General features: G+C 42.9%; 1 protein-coding gene across 4 annotated transcripts in view; it reads right to left on the bottom strand.

Moving 5' to 3' along the window:
• Nucleotides 1–14055, bottom strand: part of Sncaip (synuclein alpha interacting protein) — a 143830-nt gene that overhangs the window by 38109 nt on the left and 91666 nt on the right. For all 4 annotated transcript variants that reach the window (XM_026783607.1, XM_013349612.2, XM_013349613.2 and 1 more), the window contains exon 4: nt 1817–2685. In XM_026783607.1, coding sequence (XP_026639408.1) covers nt 1817–2685 — 869 coding nt within the window. The remainder of the gene's footprint in view (nt 1–1816; nt 2686–14055) is intronic.

Raw genomic sequence — 14055 nt, 5'->3', positions numbered from 1 at the left:
AATGAACCAAAACCAGACACTATGGAGGGTCTCCTCTGGGCACAGGAAAGAAGGAACAGCTCATGAGGGCCCTGGTGGCCTTGCAAGGATCTAGTTAGGTGGAATCCCTTGCTATTTGTCTTACTTACAACATGCTTTAGAACAGTGGTTCTCAACCTGTGGGTTGTGACCCCTTTGGGAGTTGAATGACTGACGCTTTCACAAAACATCTTCTAAGGCCATCAGAACACACAGATATTTACATTACAATTTGTAACCATAGCAAGACCACAGTTATGACGTAATAACACAAATAATTTTATGGTTGGGGTCACCACAACATGGGAAACTGAATTAAGGGACCATAGCATTAGGAAGGCTGAGATCCACTGCTTTAGAACAGGTACTCTCAAGGGACAGATGGTTTTTGAGAGAAAGGATCACCAAGCTAGGACCAATAAGCTGTGAAGGTTTGCAGTTGGTATTTTAGGTCCCTGAGGGGACACTAATGGCAAGCAATAGCTTCTCTATCTGTCACCACACAGCTAAGTGCTGGAGGGACAGGGCTATGTTTTATTGACTGTTGTAGGTTTGCTGGATGAATGAAGCGCTTGTGTCGAAGGCCTGACTTGTCAGACAGCCTCCCTCTGCATGTTACCTAAAGCTTGTGGCCACTAGTGTGCTCACAGCAACCTCTAGACATACCAGTGACTCACAGGGGCATCTGGGATATCTGGAGGCAACCTAGTTCTTTGGCTGTTATCACTCCTCTGAGTATGAAGTATCTGAAAGAATATTTTGGGCAAACCCAGTGGTGTTAGCATTTGTGATTTCTGAATGTATGAGATGAAGGAAAACAATGAACTGAAGAGAATCAGAGGCAACAGCTGGGGAAAATGGAAAAGACATTTTCACGAGAAACCAGTTACGGCTTCATGTGATAAAATCGCTCAATCACATTGTCCTGTTTGTGACAACAGGCCCAGCATGCTATAGTTTCTCTGTGCAAGCTTAACATTAGTGGAGTCGCGATGCCACGATGCAGGCAGTGCATTTCCTGAAGTAGACTTTATCCTCTGAGTAGGAGCCCAGGATTGCTACCATCCGATCAGCGTCTGGAAGCTAGGAAAACAGTGCAGCGGATGGAATGCTAGTTCAGTTGCACTTTCTCAATAGATGTTTCTTACACCAAGTAACTCTGTCTGGAGTCCTTGGAGACAATTCTTCATGTTCCCTGGACACGTAGTGCTGGAGCAGAGCGAAAACCCCGTGTGTGTCAGAGAACAATCAAACTCTAGGGGAAGCTGTATCTGCAAATGTTTTCCAACCCCCCCGGCCCAACTTCTCTGAATAATGATCAGGGTGAAACAGAGAACTCTCTGTTCCCAGATCTGGCAGGTCTGCCATCAGCTGAAAACTGACGTCCCCACAGAAACGGAGGGAGAGCATGGGGAACCATTCGAAAAGCAAAGGGAAAAAAAAAAGGCATCAACTCAACTGGCAAACAGTGCAGGGCTCTTTGTTTTGTTTTCCTTTTAGATTAAATGTCTTTATTTCAGCTGAGGTCAGGCGATGTTAAACTGCACCCACACTCTTCTGGAGCCATTTGTGTCCCCTGAATTAACCTCCTAACCTTGGCGTTTAGATATCACGCCTCTCAACTAAAGCAGCAAGTAAAGATTTAGCAAGGAATCAAACAAAGGGGGTGAAAATGAACAAAACATTCTATAGGAAACACTCAAAGAGCAAATAAAAAAGTTCACAGAAAAATGTGAAACAAACAATCCATCCTGTTAGGAGACGGAGTCTGTAGGTCAGACAGACAGACAGTACTCACCAAGAGCGATATCTGTCCTTCTTTCACAATGTTCAGTATGCTTCTTACTTTCTTCAGGTTCTCACTTTTTTCTTCTGCGCCTTGGGCGTTGGTCCAGTTCATGCCATTGACCTGCTCTTCTGGTTTGGCCCCTGTTGCCGCGGACTGCAGGTGGAAGGCCCTGAGCTTGCAGTCTGGCCCTGCCTTCTCAATTTTTCGACTATGAGCATCACTAAAAGCCTTGTTCAGGAAGTCTTTACTGTGGTTCTCGGACTCATACGCAGGGGCGCATTTACCCAGAGCAGGTAAGCTCTCAGAGTTTTCTGTGCAGAGCTTGTGCTGGTCCTGGAGGACGGTTGACGCTTTCCTCAAGTGAGGACTTTTCACAGGAGAAAGAACACAAAATGGAGTCATATTGGGTGTGGAGTTCTCAGAGCTTCCAATAGGACAGGCTTTACCCGAAAGGCCATTGATGGTTGTGCACAAGCCCAAAATCCTTTTCTCTGAAGACACCTTAGTGAAGGGGGCCAGCTGTTGACTGGATTTAATGTAAGGCACGTCCAGAATCTCATCCATGTCAAGGTCATAATGCTCCAGCTCGCCCAGTGCCTGGCTGGGCTGGGAGCCCTTACCTGGCAACCCCCTGACTCCATCATCAGTGCTGAGTTCCTCGGGCTGGGGGCTCTGGTCAGTCTCCCCGCCTTTCTGGTACTCTACTGTATTGTTCTTTTGGTCATCGTTTTCGTTGTTTTCCAGTGTCTCTGGCTGATGTTTCAGCGGAGACACGCGCTTCACTGGGCGGAACTTACTGTATACATCAGCGATTCCAGTGGGCTTTTGTGGGTTTGTAATGAGAGTTGAGACACCACAATTCCAGCTAGTGCTTGAAACTGTTTAAAAAAAATAATAGAGGAGACTATTAAACTGGAATTCAAACAGAGTTTGGCCACGTAGGTAGACATAGCTCACTTAGGTTATGCTCACAGTAGGCCGCTTTATAAGGGGATAAAAATCATGACAGGACATATATCCATAAGACTAATGCTTCATACTTACCACTGAAAGTCAGAGAAAGACAAGAAAGTCATGACATAATGTCCCAGAACTAATTGATAACAGCAGAAAGTTAAAATAAATAAATCCTGACAGATATTTTATGATTGGGTGTCTCTGATACTGTTTACATGTTTGCCACCACCCTAAAACAAAAACAAAAGAGAATAGGACTGGGCTCCTACACTAAGCCAGTGAGCCAGTGACGTATGTACACACGTACACACGCAGAAGCATGTACTTGCCTGTACACACATCTCTAATGTCTAAGACATCCATGTGAAGGAATCATAGCTCATCTTCTACAAACTCAAATTGTGACCTACTATGTGACCTGACAGGTTTCCGTTAGATGTTTAGGGACAGCAAGGAAAAGCATAAAAAGTGGCTAGGTACTCGTCTGTTCACAGGAGAAAGGCCATGATGGAGCCAATATACCCTACACTGAGCATCCTAGATTAACATCGTGTAGGGCCATCTCGTGGTGCTTCTCAGCCTATGACACCACATAATGCATTTCCACTTGACAACAGGACACACTCTTTAGAGCAACACCATTCTCCGTGTTGGGAAAGGGAGAAACCAGAAAAGGGGGGAGTCATGAAGGGCGAAGAGGGAAGGCAGACTAGTACTCAACATTGCTTTTTAAATTTCTCTCATTTTTGTGCAGTTAAAGATTTGCAGGCCGGCCTACCTTCAACTGGTTGAGATGAACAGTGAGGCAGTCAGGCACATTGGGAGAGAAAAGATAAAAACCACATTCTCTTCTAATAAATACAATACAAGCAAGATGCTTGGTAGCCTATCTCAGAGCGGACCGACAAAGCTGCAGTCCTGCACCCACAGCAGGGCTCTATTCTCCTCTACTAGAAGGCAGATGGCAGCACTCTTGCAAGCTAGCAGGCTACTTTACAGGTTTCTATTCTTCTACTGTTAGTTTGTATCATCGTCCATCAGGCAGGTAAAGCTTCCTTCCAACTACCCTCTATCCTATGAAACAAAGCAGGTGGGAAGGATTTCATCTCAGAGTAAGCAAACCTGCCTGTCTTTGCTGTTGGGCACAGCCAAAGGGCGAGAGCCCCTGAGACAGCAGGCGTGTTCTGTCCTGTGACTTTTACAGTAACCTCTGGTAATGACTGCTTCTTACAGTTAAAGGGATCCCTCAATTCGTGCTTCTAGCCATTGTTCACACCGACATCTGTCCTAAAATCATGCAGGGAAGTTATGGAATCAAGCTAAGGGAGGAGTGAGTGGGCTTGCCCATCATAAAATCCCGAGTTCTGTCCCCCAAATGGTCAACAACTTGGCATGAGGTTCAGAAGGTCTGTTTTGCACATTTCAACCTCAAGGCTTTTCCAATTCTCGGACTTTAGAAGCGAAGAAGACTCTGAAAGCTATGGGAGGAGAGCTGGTTTCTTCCCAGTGAGAGACACATTGTAAAGGACACCCCGAAGGGAAGGAAGGCATCTCGATTGCCGCCTGCTTCTCTTACCCACACCATTTTGTGTCTAGAGTTCTCAGCCTGGAGCAAACGACGGACAGACACAATATGTGAACTTTAATCTCACTCTGCACGATTCACTCAATCGTATAACACGCGTAATGCTTCTGAGGGATTTTCAGCTTAATTTCCCAGAGGGAAATAAGTTCCCTTCATAAACCCAAAGGAGCGATAATCGCCGGGAAAAGCTAGAGTCTTTAAAGTCATTTAGGAAATGTCAATATGGAAAGGCAAAGGCCAATTATTCTAATCAATTTCCTATAAATATAAAAATGTCTACCTTTTATATGTTCTTTTCTTCCTGAAAATACGAAGCTATGAAAAGCTATCGTTTGCCAGAAATTTCTGCCAAGCTATTTTCTCTGCCTTAAGGACACACAGTGCCTGTTTCACACAAAGCAACAGGGAGACAGAGATCATGGAGCTTGTAAGGTGTAAGTAGGTATTTGGTTTTACTCACCAACACTCCCCAAATCTATAAATATTGTGGGAAAACCTATTCATAGACAGTGTGAAACACATGCTTATTGCTTGGCATGATATCTGCTCATATTTTGTCACTTACCTTGATTTCTTTGGAGCTCTTAAAAACTATGAATCTTAGAACGTTTTTAAAATATTTAAAGCACATGACTTAGTGGGTCAATGCAACGAGTGCCCTGTACTGATATATTTATGTATTATGTGAGGTCACAGGTTCAAAGGGCCACTCTTTTATGTTGGCTTTATTTACATATGAACTTTTTTCCAAGCGATACAGGGAAATGGGTACCATATGTTTCCCAGCTGTTTTGTTCTGACAGGAGCCATTAAGACCGCTCTATGTAAATGAATTCTGCCTGTGTTTTATGAAAACACTTCTTGCCCTTCTTTCCACAGAAAGGTCTAGAAACTGAAGAAGGAGTGTCAACATTTGGGAATGTTGTCTTTTTCCTCAGTCAAGCCAATGCTTGTTTTGTGGGCTTCGGATGAAATCTGGGCCTTCAAGCCTGTCTTGATTGCCAAGGGGGGAACACCTGCTTATGAAAAATGAACTAATGGGTGTCACGAGAAAGCTCAAATTTTGTGCCACATCGCGTATTTGGATGAACAGAAATACAGCAAACAAAAGACAAACACCCATTTCTTTCTTAAGCAGGGCAAATAAACACAGCATAAGAAACAGATTATTAATAGCAGGCAAGGTTTTCCCTTTCAATTCTTTAAGGGTCCCACCAAATTTGCTTTATTGTTGTTTTGCTACAGAACCGTCATAACATTCTAGTCATCCGTGGAAACATTTTTCACCCTAATGGGCTACTGGGAAGGTTTTTGAAGCTAGATTTCTTCGCTTGAAACCAGGCACAAATTGTTGACATGTGAAGACAATTTAAATCCCTGAGAATTTTTATCTTAATCTTTACAAATTCAATGAGAACAGTATCTGTGTTTAATTTAGCTCTCTATCCTTCAAAATTCCCAGCAGATTGTTTACATAAGAAGGTTCTTAATGATGTTTTGCTTTTAGAGATGTTCATCTTTAACATCTTATTTCTAACAGTAAATATGCCGAGTGCACCTCCAATCTGTCTACCTGATGGAGTCACAAAATTTTAAAATGATCAGTAATGAGATAGATGTTTATGATGCCAGTTTATAGGCAAAACAGTCTCCTAGAGTCTAGCTGGCATTTGGGATGCTCTGGGCATTAGCAAGAAAATTTCAGTCCCCTCATAACTACGAAAGGCCAGCAAGCAATAATGTCGATCTAGAATATGCAAGATTCGCTGAACGGCAGTGCATCTGAATCCAGGCGTCTGACTCTGTCCACCTCTGTCTGCTTCCACTCTCGCCATTCCTGAAGCCCCCCCCCACCCCTTTACAATCCTCTTGACCCTGGCATGAACAACCATAGTGTCATTTATAAAGTCTCTTAAGTCATTCATTCCCCAAGGCATCGTTTGTCCCTCTATTTCCTTGATCCCTGCCCCACACTGCTCAGACAAAAATTTGTGGCTTTATCCCAAATCTCTCTTAAACCTGGCCCCTTTTCTGTACCCTTCCTGCACTAACTGGATTATAGTAGGATCCTTTTTCACAACCATCACACACTGGGTTCCTTTCTCTCATTGGTCTCTCTAGTCTAGCTAAACCCTCTTTGGGTAAGATTGAATTTGTCACCCAAAATTAGCTCCCAAACCTCAGGTGTCTCATACTTCCTAAAATGATATTGCCTCAGGTATAAAATGAATATTCCTTACTGTCAGACACACCCTAGGATCCATGATAAACACCCTCATTTACAGCGTGAGAAAACTATTCAGTGGTCAGCCTTCTTCTTCCTTCTCATTTGCTTAAGGAATCTTAGTTTGGTGCTAGAATTTAATTCCTCTCCAAAATGTAGAATAGCCCTTAATAAACTGACTGCAGCCTTCAGGGTCAGTGGCTTTCATATGAATTAACTGGAGGGTTCCATGCTCATCACATTCCTTTCAATGATGACCTCATTTCAAGAAATATTGGTATTCTGTTTACAATATGACAGTTTCTTTCAAGAAACAAATATTCTTAGAAGTAAAGTACTTTAGAAATATTAAATAAATAAAAGCATACATTATATATATTTAAAGATAAAACAAAAAAGGGACTTTTGGATATAGCACATGATGTAAAATGTCCCTTAAGTTACAAGGTTTGTGGACACTGGCTTTTTTGTTCATAGCAAAATTCTTTAGCCTCGTCTGCAATGGTTCTTTCATTCACCTTATAATTTACCTTCTTCTCTCATAATTCATGATTCCCAAAGCCCCGCCTTTCCGTTCTCCTCCTCTGTTAAATCCAATCTTTCTGGAAATGCTATGGCCATCTATCATTGTTCTTGCCTTTGGGCCTTTTCCCACGAATTCCTTGCTGCTGTCATGTTCATCACACACGAGTCATCCAGTGTTGCTCCACTGAGCCCCTTCTTCTGACTCTCCCAGGAAACAGCTGGGAGAGTTTTTTAAAAAAATGCTTTAAGTCTCAGCTCCCTGGCAATACTTGAACATGCCTGCAGCAAGTCTGGATGTGCCATACCAACCTCACCTTCTCCTGAGGTCCCTCAAGGATACGGGTTCTTCAAGAAGCTACTTCTGCTTGTGACCAGCTCATTGCCTAGCAAAGATCTTCAAAGGTGACCCAGCCTTTCTGTGAGTGAGTGAAGGGACCAAAAATGCCAAGTATAATAAACAAGTTTTGTTACAATGAGCCCATTTTTTTTTCTTCTAAACTGAGGTGAGCTAAGTTATTAAAGTGGCTTGGACAGTTAGAAGACATGCCACATAGTGAGGCACTTTTAATGTCCTCTCTTAAGAAATTCTTGTGGGGTGGTGGTGGTGCATGCCTTTAATCTCAGCACTTGGGAGATAGATAGAGGCAGGTCATCTGAGTTTGATGTCAGTCTAGTCTACTGAGTAAGTTCCAGGAAGGCCAGGGCAACACAGAGAAACTCTGTCTCAAAAAATCCAAAAAAAATTCTTAATTTAAATTTCCTCATCTGGAAAATAACAAGGTTAGGCAATATTATTGCTAAGATCTGACCCTCCCTAAATATCTCTGATGATGTAGAATGTCTACAAATAACAGGGTTCTTGATTCTGACTCACAATGAAACACTATAATTCTTTTGGATTCATGCATTTTACCGGATCCTCACAAATTTATAATTATGAGGCTGAGACGATTGCTGACACGTAATTCTCTGGCTCCTAGGCTTGATAAATTGTTTTCTTTAAGAAGATAATGGAACGTTTGCTGTTGCCATAGTAGACCCAACTTTTAAGACTAAAACATCAATGTTGGCTCCTAAAATGCCCATTTATTTTACTTCTAAATATGGAGAGCTGTATCCATATTCCACATTAGAAAACTAGCATGAGACAGTGAGAAGAGAAAGAAAGGATCTGTCAAGTTAAATGGATTCTACTTTCTGTGAGAAACAAAATGGTCAATTTAAGATGTGGAATTCTCCTCTGCATGCTGTGAATGTGTTTTGTTACTATTGGTTAATGAAGAAAGCTGTTTTGACCAATGGCAGAGCAGAATAAAGCCAGGAGGGAAATCCAAACATAAAGATATATATAGAGAGAGTAGGCGGGTCAGGGAGACACCATATAGCTGCCAAAGGAGACAGACACCAGAATCTTACTGGTAGGCCATAGCCTCATGGTGATACACAGATTAATAGAAATGGGTTAATTCAATATGGGAGAGCTAGCTAGAAATATGCCTGAGTCATTGTCCAAGAAGTGTTGCAATTAATATAGTTTCTGTGTGATTATTCAGGTCTGGGCAGTCAGGAAACAGAAGAACAATGCCCATCTACAAATTTAATTCAAGTATATATACAACACACTACATATCCATAGCAGTCTATAAGAAATATACCCTACATGTTCTCCAGAATTCTATCTCTTTTATTTTAACCATTTTTTTTATAAATATAGGGTCTCATATATCCCAGGCTGTCCTTGAACTTGCTATGTAGCCAAGGATAACCTTCTGCTTCTGATCCTCCCACCTTCACTTCTTGAATGTTGAGATGACGAGTCACCAAAAATGTTCAGTTGATGCAGCGTTGGAGACCAAGCCCAAGGCTGGGTGCGTACTAGGCAAGTCCAGTGCTGGCCTCCTCTGTTTCCCTTTATTCTCACTTCACTGGGAGGGCGAATAGGAAAGAACGGGCTTGCCAATGCTAGAGTCCTGAGCTTTGTTACCACTGGCCAAGTGACATCTGCAGTGGACCCGTGGAACAAAACACCTTAGGATCTCTAAGGACTGATGACAGATGGCTTCCATCTCCTCGTGACCGTAGGAAGAAGGGGACGAGCCTGGATCTGAATGGGAAGTACAGGAGGAGTGACCTTTTGCACTGCCCTACAGGTTAGTCTGTAACCTGATCCAAGGGATGGCTGTTGAGGGAACTCTAACTTTTGAGAATTGTGTCAGGACCTTATGCTGGGAAGAGTGAGGTGTGTAAATGGAACACACACTTCTGGAATGTTCCTCTGGGGTTGCTTGCTCATCCTTTTCACTGATACCCCAGGCCCTTTATTGAGGGTATCCTGAGATTGAAGGGTAAGTATACACATGACTTTATTCTTATAAATACCCCATTCATCTATCTGTTCACATGCTGTGAGGAAAATGCCATCGATTTGGGTCTTAAACCTCCTGTCTTTAAAAGGCCACTGACACCAAGCAGCTGTTATTGAACATGTCAGGTTCATGTTTTATTACTCCCAGCCCTGCCCGTAACTATGTAGACTTGCTCAGATAACTAACTAGTCGATCTCTGCCTGTTTCTTTGTTCTGCGAAAACTCACTGAAATATTCAAATCCTATAAACCTGGCTAGAAAAGATACATCTTTACCACAGAGGCATAGTCTGTCATGAAGTCAGACGCAGTATTTGGACAAGTTTAAATCCTGGGGCTTCAAAAGTACAGTTTACACAGACTGGCAATTGGTAGGTCTGAAGAAAATACACTCTTTCAGAGCTATTCTGTCATGCAGAAAGTATGCTAGCCTTCATTGTGACATTAGCAAAACCTTGCGAGTGGATTAAGTTGGGGTTCATTCCAGACCCATTTCCTAGGTTCCCTCTCGCCCCTCCTCCCTTCTCTCTTTCACTCTGGGATTGTGCAAAGAGACACAGCGAAAGGTCAATGAAAAGACTCATCAAGCTGAGACACATGGAAAAAGACAGCTGGGGAGTAGTAGCCCGAAAGCGCTTTCTGGATGTGCAGACACACACTAACCCCTTTTAACTGAAGGTGGCGACGTTTTACAGTGCTGATCTACTGCCAAGGACAAAGCACAGAGTTATGCTGCTCCATAGGAAGAGAGCAGACAAGAGACAAGGACAGACAGGGGCAGGAAATGGGTAAGGTTGTGTGTGTGTGTGTGTGTGTGTGTGTGTGTGTGTGTTTGAAAAATACATACTTTCTACTTGCCATCTCCTCGAATGGCAGCTTATTTCATGTTTAAGTGTGGCATGTGTATCTTCATGTAGGAATTAGCTATGTCAGTACACACTTCACAGACATTTGTGTAACAATGTGTACCATGTGTTTCCTGGATCCCACAAAACGGTACCTTCACTGGGATTTTCCTTCACTTAACACTTTAAAATGGCCAATACATCCACATCAGACTTTCTGTATTTCTGACCACAGGAGAGTTCATGATTTCATCGGAGATTTTTCATAACACGTCTCAAAGATGGATGGGCAGTTTTTATGGATTCTCACTCAAAAACAAATGAGAACTAGGGGAATTTTAAGCATTGTGTGGAAAATCATGAAGCATTCTGATTTCTCAATCAGGAAGAAGGTTGCCTGATTCTAGCTTTCCATAGTACCAGAGGACTACTCTGTCAAAACTAAAACCACTCCCTAAACAGACAATTTACCGTCTCTCTATTTGGGTCACATGTCGGTCATGGAATCCCAGCAACCAGTGGCAAGGACAGATGGAGCCACTTTAGATTCCCTTTAACTAAAATCCCAACATGAGCTCTTCCTGAATTCGGTCACTCCTCGAGTATCAAACTACAAAGTTAAGGGAAGAAAGTTTAGGAAAGGGTTTTAATAATAACTTGGCTAAATGACAGTCGAGCAGATTTTCTCCGTCTTGTTTATAATTGGCAGTGTCAAGTCTAAATTTGGATTTATCTGATCACTGAGACTCCTGGCTAAAGCTGTCAATCTCCTTTGAATATAATCAAGGGGTGCATGAACAGGACAAAGGATGCATAGCCAGAGTGGTCGGTCACAGACTGAGTGCTAAGGTCTTCTTACCAGACCCATTTATTCAGTAAGCATTTGCTAAGTGTCCTCTGTGCACACAATTCTCTTTTCCCCGCAGGGGAGACTGAAATAGATACAACCTTGTCTAGACAATAATGCAAGAGCATATACAGACAAAAATATGATGGAAGTCAACGTGCTTTTATGGAAATGAGTCAGCATGAGGGTGTACATGACGGAGAAAACCCGTCTAGGAGGCAATTCTTAAATCCAAGGAGAAACAGCCAAGCATATGTGAATTTAAAGAAGTAAGAGAGAAAGGGCAATTCAGTGACAATCTGGGGAGAATGTAGCACATGTGGAAAGATCTAAAGCAGCAGAGACGCTGACAGAGAGAGCCGCAGGGACGGGCGGGAGATGAAGACAAGGAAGGCTATTTGGGGCCAATACACAGCCATTTTTGTGAGGGCCCTAATCCCGTTCATGGGGGCTCCGCCCTCACGACCTAACAGCCTCCCCTGAGGTTCCGCCTATATGTAATATCATCTTGGGGATTTCTAATATGCAAATTTTATAGGAGCACAAACATTCATTCTAACTCACAGGCATGTCCAATTCTTTGACACGCCAGAACTTTTTAAAATGTCACAACCCCCTCACCATGTTTTAAGTCAGTTGATGATTTTGTGTTGACCTGCATTTGTCACTGCCATCCACTGCACTCAGCCCAGGCGGACACTCCTGGGAGTCCAAAGACATTCTCAGAGCACAGAGGACCCAGGATGTAGAGATGGAATGAATGAGGCGTGAGTGAGCAAGAAAATTCCACCTTCAGCAACACAGCAAATTGTCTGGTAAGTCAAGAGCTATTTAATGAGGTACACGCTCAGTGTGTGTGTGTGTGTGTGTGTGTGTGTGTGTGTGGTGTTTGTGTGTGATCCTCTAAAAACCATGTTGAAGTTGATTCAAGAATTTCTCTTGAAATTCAGTGAGACAGTTAATGCAGATACTGAGTAGATTGTTGAAAAGGAAGCTGGAGATTAAGAGTTGCAGGTAGAGAGTATCAGAAACCATCTGAGCAATCAAGGAGACCTAGAAGCAGGAAGGAGAGAGGGTGTCCCTACTGAATATTTAGCTCACTTGACTGCTGATGGTCAAAGACAGAGAAAGACATGTAAAGGAGAATTCTCAACGAGTTAGGAAGGAAATCAAGAGGGAGGCAGCAGTGGCCAATAGACTCAAATACTCCCACGAGGCTAAAAAATAAGTGTCAATGGATTTTATGAGATGGAAGTGGTGGTGGTCTCTAGCAGGGCAGCAAATACTGTAGATGCTTAGGGCAAATGGACGTAGAGAAGTAGAGGTGCGGTTTTTCATAACTCTTTAAAGTCAGTTGATTTCAACGGCTGTTGGCACTGCAGAATGAGTTCAAAGCCAGCTTACACACTTAGTTAGACTTGGTCTCAAAACATAAAGGAAAAGCAGGGCTGGGACTAAAACTCAGTGGTGGACCAAGTACCTAGCAAGTGACACGCTCTCCATTCACTCCTGAGTACTGCTAACTACTACCCCACACTCGTGCACACAAAAGAACGGGAGAAGAAAGAAAGGCTCTTTAGACAGTTCAGGAGGAGAGCAAAATACAGGGAGCTAGGAAACGATACGGTCGGTTGTGGTAGGTGCTGGTATAACCTAGACCTTCACTGTCTCTTTCAGAAGCTTTTGGTTGTGAAAATCTTAAAAGATAGTTGTTGGCACATGTCTAAATGATAGTAATTTTTAAGCATAATAATAATAATAATAATAATAATAATAATAATAACAATAATAATAATAATAAACAAAGCATTATGAAATAAACCCATCTATTTAATGGTATTTATTCTATAAGGATGCTAAAAAATCGTTATATATGTGGCTCAGTATATATTTCTACTGGATATTACTGGTCTAGGGAGTCAGTTAAAGGGACCCAAGGGATTCCTTTAGTGGTGAAGGGGAAAGGAAGGGCAGTCCCTGTGAAGGAGCCTAAGACACGGAATGATTGATGTGGCTGGAAAGCCAAAGGCAGGGGGAGGGGCACTAGAAAAGCTTGCTGGACCAGTAGCAAATCACTCTTTGTCTTTCATGGCGACAGAAACATTTCCCGCTGCACAGCTTCATGACCACCTTTGGACACCATTACCTGAATTTTAAGCTTGGAGAGACACAGCAGATAATAAATTTTGGAGGAGATTGTTGTGTTTCATTAAGGACAACAGGTTGGATTCCCAGTGACTTAGGTCAAAGTGTCTTAAACTTGGATGTGCATAAATAAATAAACAGCCTGGGAGCAAGCTTGGAAACTGTAGGTTCAGAATCTGGGTCTGCATTAAGACTTGAGAGTGCACAGACTCAGGACCAGTGATGCTGCCAACATTGGTGTTGGTTCTGTACCACACTGATGGAGTGAGGCTTGAGAGCCTACACAGGCTCAGGACTGAGTGATGCTGCAAACACTTGGGTTGAGCACAGGGATGAAAGGGTCTAGCTGAGCAGATAGATGCCTTATGGCGGGGGAGGGGGTCACTATCGACAATCATACCTCTGCAGAAGATCCTTCAACTCTGGGATTCTAGGATTCTAATACCTGAATATGTCTTGGAGGCCTGAATCTCCTCCCCCACTCTCTCCCTCTCCCGCCCCTCTCTCTCAGAAGCGGAAGCCCCAGAACTTCATGGATTCTGGCTTGAATCTCCACTTTTCAGGTGCTAGCATTCCAAGCGTGCACTACCATGTCTGGTTTATGTGGTGCTGAGGACTGAAGCCAGAACTTCATGCATGCTAGGCAAGCACCTTACCAACTGAATTGTGTTTCCATTTCCACCCAGCCCTCTTTACAGGAGAATCAGAACAGAGGACATACGGAGACAGAGCCTGAGATGGGATGACTGAACAAC

This window comes from Microtus ochrogaster, chromosome 18 (genome assembly GCF_000317375.1).
Source record: "Microtus ochrogaster isolate Prairie Vole_2 chromosome 18, MicOch1.0, whole genome shotgun sequence".
Taxonomy (NCBI): Eukaryota; Metazoa; Chordata; class Mammalia; order Rodentia; family Cricetidae; genus Microtus; species Microtus ochrogaster.
The sequence above is the reverse complement of the archived record's forward strand: the minus strand, read 5'-3'. Positions and strand labels throughout refer to the sequence as shown.